At 40.0% G+C, this 10,450-nt stretch overlaps 1 protein-coding gene across 3 annotated transcripts in view; it reads left to right on the top strand.

Moving 5' to 3' along the window:
- Window positions 1–738: 738 nt before the first annotated feature.
- oatx (organic anion transporter X) overlaps window positions 739–10,450 on the top strand; it is a 29,117-nt gene continuing 19,405 nt past the window's right edge. For 2 of the 3 annotated variants that reach the window (XR_003675475.1, XM_028466398.1), the window contains exons 1-2: window positions 739–999; window positions 1,072–1,239. Coding sequence is in view for 2 of the 3 variants with exons in the window: in XM_028466398.1 (XP_028322199.1) it covers window positions 973–999; window positions 1,072–1,239 (195 nt within the window). In the remaining variant the exon portion in view is untranslated. The remainder of the gene's footprint in view (window positions 1,000–1,071; window positions 1,240–10,450) is intronic. The other variant, XM_028466399.1, reaches the window with a different exon arrangement.

Below are 10,450 nucleotides of genomic sequence, written 5' to 3'. Positions count from 1 at the left end.
AGGAAACATTGACAATCAAGAACTAAAAGAGAGAACAAAAAAATAAGCATATTCTAGGAGAATAGGTGGAGCTGTATTACTGTTATATACCATATTTTAGTTTTCTATGTGGTGTAATTTTTGAGATATTGGAAGCTGAAAATGGAAGAAAAATAAGACACATGCCCTCTCATTAAATTGTCCATCTTAAAAAACATTCATCCGAACAAACAAAACATTTACGGCGTCCCTATTGAAGAATCACGGAACAATTGGCATAAATTTCAGAATGTTTTTAAGGCAGAGGTGCGTAGGCCATTCATTGGAATGATCCTCAAACAAGAAGAATATCCTACACTGGTTTCCTTCCATTTTCCACAAACATCGGTGTTTGTTTACTGGAGACCTTGGCCTGCTGACCAGAGGAGTCGCACCCTGGTCAAACTCATGCAGAGCACGTTTTAGATGCTCATCAAACCTGGAGTTAAACATTGAAAACAAGCAGGACTGTAACCCTCGGAGAACTAAAGGCAGTGACAGGACGACGACTGTACAAGCAGTCATTTGGTTCTGAAGGGGAGGGTGGAGGGGGGTCTCAGCAGCTGCAGATATTTATTTATTTTAACATGTTCACAGTCAGGGGAAGGGACAAAAAAATAAGCTGTAAAAGTGCTTTAGAGAGTGTGTGTGTGTGGGGGGGGGGGGGGGGGGGGGTCAGGCCTGTACTTCTCTGGTCCTCCTTAAAGTCACTGATTAATGTTTGTCACTGATTCTCAGTCCAAGTACTGGGACAGAGCTCTGCTGTTCTCACTAATCCTCAGTAAGACTTCTCAGCAGACTCAGTGTACACATTTCAGACTTTCACTCTTTACACTTCACTTCCGCAGACCTAAACACTAAACCAAGAGCAGCAGGGGACTCCGATAGTGGGTCTTTCCTCCCTCAGGTTTGTTGGGTTGAAGACGACAAAGTTCTGCATCTGCTGTCAGTGTGATGGGGTTCTCTGAACTGCTGGACGAGGTGAGGTGATGACCAGGTGAACTTCCACTGAGTGTTGGAACATGGTTCTATGACTGTGTTTTCTGGGCCCAGGTGGGAGGCTTCGGTCGTTACCAGTGGATCCATGTAATTCTGATCAGTTTACCTGGTCTAATAATGGCAGCTCAGAACCTCATGAACAACTTTGTGTCGGGGACACCTGTCCACCATTGCAACCTGCCAGCCAATCAGAGCCTGACAAACCTTTCTCAACTGCACCAGGTGAGTGTGTACCAGGGTTGGGGTCAATTACATTTTTCAGTCACAACTACGTCTTCAATTATCCATGTTCAATTACAATTCAATTATGATTACAGCGACCAGCATGTTTTCCACAATTAAATTACAATTGTTTTTTTTATCCTCAGAAAGTCAATTACGAAAGTTCAGTTACAATTAATCACAATTACTGAGTCTGAATGAAATAACTCCATAAAACTTAAAACCTTCCTCTTGTGTTACTATCAAATATCTATCATCTAATTTCTTTACAATCTATTGGTTACCTTGTTAGGCTCCCTAATTAATGAAAATATAGGTTTTCATATTTTTATTTGGGCGTCTGAGCCTTTTTTTGTGTCAGCATACCTCCATTAAATTTGACAAATTTTTTAAAAGGTCAAATGTGAGAAAGCTTGATATGAAACATATTTTAATATGTGTTAAAATATGCCTAGAACTGCACATGGTACATAGTTCCCCAGTTTTGCATTCAATTATAATTGTCAATTTTTATAGACTTTTCATGGCAATTACAATTAGAAAGTCAAATATATTAACTCAATTACAATTTAATTACAATTAATATAGCAACAGTTTCATTAAAAAGTAATAATAATTATGCCATAATAGTAATTATTAATTGAGAGATTACAATTATAATTGACTTTAGTAATGAACCATAGCATAGCATAGCATAGCATAGCATAGCATAGCATAGCATAGCAACGACCAGTATCCAACCTGACATTTGAAACATTTTACAGAAACTGTTTTTTATTCAGCTGATTATCTAAAAATACAATATTTTTGATACATTTCAATTTAGTTTAATGACAAACCAGAGACAGCCTTGGATAAGATCATAAAGGACCTCAGTTTAGACTAACACTAAATCTCTATCTGGGTCTTAGTTGACTTAAGCTCAGCTTCTGACACTGTAGACCAGGGGTGTCCAATTCCGGTCCTCGAGGGTCACTATCCAACATGTTTTAGATGTTTGCCTCTTCCAACACACCTGAGTCAAATGATCAACTCCTCATCCAGCTCTGCAGAAGCCTGATCACGATCCTAATCAATTCTATTAAATAGACTCAGAAAGCAGCTCAGACTCTCTAGGACTGTCCTTAAGTGGTTCAGAAATTACACTCCTAATGCTAATTTAATTTTGAATTAAACTTCATTCCAAATTAGGTGGATGGTTTATTCCATTTTTAATTCCGAATGAAATAATTCCTCTTTCTTGTAAACAGTTAACAACACTTAATGCTGCTTTAAGGTCATTACGGTTGTTCTGCGCATGTGCGACTTGCGACGATGACGTGCTGGGTGACGCCATAATCCAACATGCGGACATTAACACACATGGAGATCAGCATACGGAACAGGCTTCACTCGTTCGATGAAACCTGTTCACCCGGCGACAAAGTAAATGCGTCCCCATACTGCTGCACATGCTGTAATATCGCCAAGTTTATCATTATAAGGCTTTATAGAGCTACTATCTTTACCAGGGAACAGGCCCGTAGTGGCTAATCGGGAGGACCAGGACAATTCCTGGTGGGCCGGTGTCACGATCTGAGTTTACCTCGTACTGAGATCGATTATGAGCATATATGCGCATGCAAGCCTAACTCTAACACCAACTTAATCCAATAAACTAATAAAACAAGTGTCCGTTCACTTTGAAAACAACAATAAACTGTGCACTCTGTCAGTTTCAGGGGTGTCCAAACGTGGTCCTGGAGGGCCGGGGGTCCAACAGGTTTTCAATGTGTTTCTGCTCTAACACAGCTGGGAGACTCGTTAGCAAAGCTGCTTCAGGATATTAGAAGTGTTGGATCAGGGACACATTGACATCCTGGTGGACCACGTTTAGACACCCCTGGTATAGACATAGGAACTACAGATACATGAGGTGTGGCCACACCCCCTCCCATTTGCACCCCCACAGCCCATCAGCCTTGAATCTGTACTTAATTATGCTTTAAAAAAAAAAAATAAGAATCTGAATTAAAACTCAATATGTCTGAATAATTAATACTGAATAATGAATGCATTTATCTATGCATTTGATATGATTTGCCATCTTGTTTTTAATAAATGAAGCAGGTGGTTAATTATAGCTGAAGTTAGTGTAGTGCTCATGTCCTAAAGATCTGTTCATCCATTCTATTTCTCTTATAAGTGATGCTGATATAAAATACATTTAATGAATCATGAAAAATAGAAAATGTTTTTTTCTTTGCAATGTATCAATATAGAGCTGTATTACTGTTCTAAAATATGTGATTGTAAATTGTACATTATTTTCTGAGATTTGAAAAATAATCCAAATTTTGGCTTGTTTTCAAAAAAGGTTGTTTTTTTTTTTTAAGCATTTTGTCACAATGGGGGGGGGATGAGAGTTCTTAATTTTTCTAAGGGGGGTACAGCAGAAAAGGTTTGTAACCACTGCCTTCATTGATGAGTGTCGATTCTACTATTTTTGAAAAGGACGTGTTTTAAAGACTAATGTTGGAGATGTGTGCTCATCTTGACATAATTCTACATTTTGAAGCAACCCTTACCTGCACTGAACTGAAATATTTTAGAACAATGCATGGAACAACTATTTATTCCTGGTTATTGTTTTCCAGAGTTTTACTGGGCTTTATTTACCGGTGATTAGTTCCTATCTCTTTTCCACTCCATGGACCAAAGTGTGTCATTGTGGAGCTGTTGTTTCAAAACTACAACCAAAATAAAGGTGAAAACAGTTCTCATGTGTGGTCTTCTGTGTTACAGCCAACAATAAAAGGTTTGTTTCCAATCCAAGCCTTCCCAACCCCCAGACCTAAAGCGAAATTAACTGAAGCCAAATAAACCGGTTTTCCATGTAAACCTCAGTTCGGGAATGACTATTACACTTCAATTCCGAATGATCATCAAAACATCATGTAACCGTAGCCAATGACGAAATTTAAAGCAACATCAAGCGACGCGACTCGAGTGATTCCAAGTTAAAAAATGTGAACTTTTCAAGCGACAGCCCCCGGCCGTCACTGTTTGAAGAGCCGGAGGCGACTGTAGTCGCGTTCGATGTGAATGCACCTTTAGAATCGAGTCACAAATTTGATAACTTTAGACCCAATTTGACAAAATCAGGACAAGGACTTGCAACTCGACTTAAATTGAACACAAATGACTCACGACTGAACTCAGACTTCAGCTTATTGACTTTGGAAGACTTGACATCCTACCCTTCCTGCTCAAACCCCTGCAGGACAGCACTCTGCCAAGCTGGGCTTTGATTGACAGGTCCATCTTTAAACAAAATGACAGCCAAACAGAAATCAGCTGAAAACAGCAAGCTGGGTTGAGACGTGCGCTCACTAGCAGAGAAAATGATTCCAAGAGTGTTGTATGATTGTGTATTAATCATTCATTCATTATCCTGCAAAGACATGCTTATTTAACCAATACAGCTATTAAACTGCCATTGTTATAGAGAAATGCTAGGAAAAATGTGACCTCAATGTGACCTAAACATGACCATCCGGTAGTGATACTTCTTTTTTCTTAGAAGACGTCTGTTTTTCGAAAGAAGAACTAACACCTCGAGGTGTGGTTAAACAGGATGCATTAAGTATTAACCACACAAACAGATGGAAACCACCTTTAAGTAACTTTTTGTACTCCAGTTGGACCATGACATCTGAGTGAACTTTTGTACTTTTGTATTGCCATGACATCTGTATAACCTTTTGTACTTTCGTATGACAGCTGGGTGAGTTAGAGCACCTGCTACTGCTACGCCAGTAAGGCCTTGACATCAGTATGAACTTGTGTTCTCTTTTCCTATTCGCTAAGGTGATTAGGGCATGTATTATGACACGTTATCACGCCATGCTTTGGGCTATAAATATATCACTGATTACTGTATTCGTGGGCCTCCTTTAGACGGACATTCAGTTGTTCATGAGGCCCCCGTCTTTCTCTATCAGCTGATAGTTTAGGACTTTGATACTTTGAAACTTTTTGATTGACTTTTACTTGATTTTTGTAAACCTTTAATAAAATTCATTAACTATTAAGAAGCCTCTTTGATTAAATCAACCGCCTGCAAACACCCATATCTGAGACAGCTCCCGGGTTTGAAAGACACACTTCTAGACCTCTGGTAAGTGAATCCGCCTTTGGCTCCCTCTTTATCAGGGGAGTCAGGGGGGGCTAACTCATGCTGTTGTAAAAAAGAGTTGTTTCCAGCCTTGACCTACACTCGGTGGGTCTTAATATCAATCCCACAAAATAGCGAGACGACTCTTGGACTTCCTATAAGAGGAGGTACATATAGTCCTTTTCTTTATTAATATAACATTTAATAGAGGATAGGCAGCCAGCTTCGGTGACAAGGTAGAGGGGGAATTCTTGTGTGAAGTTACGACAGTTTTAGATCCCCTACCGTTATAAAGTCCCGCGGGCTAACGACATGGCGCCCATACGTGGAGCACGACTAAGTTAACCTATTAGTCCGGGAAAAATAAAACGAGTACCGAGTCTAATTAGAAAACCTACGGAGTGTCCCTAAAAAAGGTGTAGAGAGAGAGTCTCATTTCCCTACCATACTGCTTGGTAGGAGGAGGGTGAATTGATTGGCTTTCACCCTATGAGGAATAAAGGATAACTCAGTACGAAAGTAGTGGAAAAATCTCCAGCTCTTCAGTAATTGTTACTCTGGCAGGCCTGATCACCCTGGACAGAGTGTGCAAAGAAAAAGAGTGAGAGATTAGAAGTGTGAGGTCTAGCACTTTGAACACAAAATCGGAAAGGTGTCTTTTATTGAAAGAATCAGGTTAAGGTAAGCCTATTCAAACACGCGTGGAATCAGAGGGGAAAAAGGCTATTGAAGCCCTCTTCTCAAGGAGATACCTCAGTCTCCGCTTACGGGGATACTGTGACACAAACGTAAGATAAAGCAATGGCGGAGGGAGTTACCTCCCCATTTTTTTCTCCTGTTCGAAGAGTTTCGACAGGAGGATTGTCAACAGGCTCCACCGGTACTAGGGTACTTAGCAGAGAGATTGAAACCGTGAGATTCAATGACGTGATTACAACAGTAAGAGCAAACCTAGGAGACACATTGGTGGCAGAAATATCAGGGCCAAAATGTACTATTCTAAACCCAAGAAATCCCCGTGGGGAAGATGGTGACGGAGTGGCGAGATGGGTGGCAACGCGATGGCCCATATCAGTCAATAAGGATATAAACAGGAGGGATACAAAAACAGGAAAATATCCGAAAAGAAAAACGGCGTACGAAGTAAGGTTAGAGAAAAGAGCTGGGGAGGCCTATCATCAGTATAGAGATGTGACAGGGCCGAGCAATAATGAGAGCAGAGAAAGAGACGCTCTCCTTGAGTTTGAATTAAAGGAATTAAAATTAAGATGTGAAACGGCTGAGGAAGAGCATAGGAATGCTAAAAAGGAAAGGCGGAAAAAAGAAAAAGGGAATCAGGAACGACATCTCAGAGAGTTGCAAATATTAGAAATAAAAAAGAACATCCAAATAAAGGAAGGAGAAATAGCAAACAGATCAGCTTTAGAATTGCAAAAACAATCTTTTCAGGAACAAGTCGATCAGTACAGACAAGAGTTGAGCTATGTGGAGAAAAAATTGAGACATTATGACCAGATTGTAAAAAAGCAGGACGAAGAAGCGAAAAAGCGAAAGGAGACAATTAATGCTTATAGAAGCTCAGGAAGCCTTCACCCCCCCAGAGAAAAAGACAACAACCCGATAGAAGTAAGCTCGGAGGAGGGGGATGATGAAATTGTCCAAACGCCACATTCCCCCCCACCACAGAAAGAACTAATGATGACGACAGAGAAAAAAACTAATTTACCAGAAAAAGAGGAGCTAAGACTCACAACTGATAATGGCCAGATAAAAATAATAAATAGCACCACAGAAAAATTTGAAATGCCACGAAAATATGCATATGTCACCTGGGTGAAGGACTATGAAACAGGGTCTGTAACAAAAATAATACAAACATCAAGAAGACAGAGCTCTTTTGCACCACGACAAACATATCAAGGGAATCACAGGGAAGAAAACTCTCCGAGGCTAAATTCAACAGCGGGAGGTCAAAGAAAGGGAAACCCAAATCAGATCAGGCCTGAGATACCAGGGTATTTTCCGCGAAAGAATCAAATGGAGGGACAGAGGTTACGGGAGACTCAGAAGGGTCAGAAACCAAGGAATTCAGGAATAAAAGAAGGAGCACCTGCCTGTCCGAGAGTGTCGGACGAAGATTTTCAGAAAATGACAAAGGCAGAGAGGGACAATCTAATGAAAGAAAAGGAAGAATGGAAGATGAAGTGGATAAAGGACTATCAGGTAGTTCCTCGGGCAAGAAGGAGCAAAGCACAGTAACGCTCCCGGGGTGAGAAATAATCGAAAATGATATAATAGGGTGGCTAAAGATAAACGAGAACTCCAGGGGGTTACATCAGACACAGAACAAATATGTCCATCTTATTAGAGCCTTGGACAGAACCCATGAATAAATATGCCTTAGTGGAATTAGCAAATGGGAAAGAATGCACCATGCCAATAGGAAAATTTAGGGGCAGGGGTGTCTTGATAGGTCCCCATGCACTGTTGGCTTTTAAAGATATAGACTGGCTGGAGAGAAATCCAGTAAGATGGATGAAAGAAATAATAATTCCAGAAGTATTACAAAACGTAATAGATAAATCTGAATTAAGTGATAAAGAAAGAATAATAGGCATACTAAGAAAAGCAGAAGTGGCAAAATTCAAGAATGACGTAGGTATGATAAAAACTCAGCCATATGTTATTAGGGGGACGATGCCAGGAAAACAAAAACAATACCGGAATTGGAGGAACTCGGAGTCGTTAGAAAAGTAGATGAACCGCCTTGCTTGATGCCTTTTCAGGCTGTACCAAAAAAAAAAAAGAAAAAAAAAATAAATAAATAAATAAATAAATAAATAAATAAATAAATAAATAAATAAATAATATATAAAAAGTTCTTGGTAATAGCAGATAACGCAGGAGGAAATACAAGGATATTTCCCCTGATGCCTGAGACACAAGAAGAGGCAGAAAAATGCTCGCTGTCATATCTACAGGGAAACATGACAATAACAGAAGTAAAAAGTGATAATGCCACAATGTTCTCTGAGTCAAAGTTCCAGAAACTGTTGTATGATCTTCAAATAGAATACGTTCTTGCGATCACATACCAATCCAATACAAACGGTGTTGCGGAACGAGCTGTTAGATCAGCGAAAGAAGCAATAGCCGCGATAGGGAAAGACTGGTGGAGCCATGACAATTTATTTTACATCAACCAAATATTAAGCCAGCCTAAACATCGCAAAACAGTTACCAGATTGACCCAGAATTATCCTGTGTTACAGGCAAAGGACAGGTGGATAAAAAACGGAAAAGAATTCCGGGTAGTCGACCGACAGGAAGGTAACGTAATATACACTACGGATGGAGGGAGATATCACCCCAAGCAAGTCCGAGTTAAAAGGCGGTTTAAGGAATAATGATGTAAAAGGGATTGATAGGCAGGACACAATTCCAACAGGGCCTCCGAAGCTTATGACTTCAAAAAACTGAGGTGGAAGAAGCGGTTCTCCCCACTTGGGAGGTTCCGTATCACCCTTCGGAGGCTGATGAGTTTTACCAGGTCTTACTGGACCGAGCCCACCTGACCATGGGATTGGTGATGCTCTCTGCTCCGTGGATGAGATAATAACGGTACGTGTGCTGTTTCCAGGACATTTTCCTGGTTCTCTTCCCACGGAGAGGGAGTATCAACCGGGGAAGTGTTGTCTGTGTATGGAAGGAGTGTTCTGTCTCAGATGGATGGGAAAAAGGCAGGATAGGAGGACAAGATATGACTATCGGCTGGTAGAGAAGGATGGCAGGAATAGAGTTGGCTGGGGCCTGCCGAGTTTCTAAAACTAAACGGAGGTCTGCTAAAGATAAAGTAGAACTCACAAACATAGGTGAAAAGCTAGGAGAAATGATGATGGCCTCACGGGAGTAGATGAAAAACCAAGGGAGACTTGGGTAGATACTCCTGTGAGTACTCCGGATAATAAGGAAAAGAAGGGACCTAGGAGGAGGCTTGTCTTCAAAAAAGAAAAGATATAAAAAAGCCAGAGGAAGACACTCTGATAGAGAATAGTGTCGTAGAAAAAAAAAAAAAAAAAATTTTTTTTTATAGATAAATAAATAAAAATGGAAAAATGTAAATAATATAATGAAGCAATTGTGGTGCTATTCTCATTACAGAGAAAAAGGTTATCCCATCGGAAGAATGGAGAGGCTGCACCTAATATGGAATAAAAGGCATTATGATAGGGAGGCTAGGAAAATGTTAAGGGAAAGAGACCAGGCGGCTTAACTGCATTGAGGAAGAATGTGGAAGAAATTATTGCTAATAAATAACACAGCTTTAATGAAGAGTCTTGTGGATAAAGGGAAGGGGGTGTGTAGGAGAATAAGGTTGATAAAGATAGAAATGGTAAAGAGGGGCCTGAGTGAAACGTGACAAGGCCACAAGATAAAAATTCACCCGAATCACCTAATAAATATGTAAAAGCAACAACTTTTCCGGTGACTACATTAAATACTACAATTAGTAATATAACAAAATTAGGGAAGTAAGAAGCGTGTTAAGAGAATGGATATGATGGAACTGAGAGGATGCGAGATAGCATTTGAAGCTAATCAGGGGCCATGCTGTGAGGAAGAACTGATGAAGACTATGGAAAGGCTCTCAAGGGTAGCATATGAGAGTCTATGAGTCTGTGAGGCAGTAAAGGGTGACATGGAAATATGCACATGGGAGGATTATGAGAAGATTTATGACGATACTACTGCAGAAGGATTCGCTGTGAGAGGAAGCTGTATTGGTGAGAAAGAAGGGATACTTCAATAGAATGTAGATATCAATCCTATATTCAGATATTAAAGAAAAAATGGGAAATAACTGAAGAGAAGTTTGGAGTGTATAAAACAAACAGAAATTAGACGAATACTCAGTGTGGAATGTCCCATCTCATGATGAGATCACAGAGGAAGAATATAACATTGTGAAATGTCCTTCCACAGCTGATTAAGAGGTTTTTTTTGCAATTTTAAATTTGAACCGTTGGGAAAAAGGCTCTGGTTCATGATATTAAA

This window comes from Gouania willdenowi, chromosome 14 (assembly GCF_900634775.1).
Source record: "Gouania willdenowi chromosome 14, fGouWil2.1, whole genome shotgun sequence".
Taxonomy (NCBI): domain Eukaryota; kingdom Metazoa; phylum Chordata; class Actinopteri; order Blenniiformes; family Gobiesocidae; genus Gouania; species Gouania willdenowi.
The sequence above is the reverse complement of the archived record's forward strand: the minus strand, read 5'-3'. Positions and strand labels throughout refer to the sequence as shown.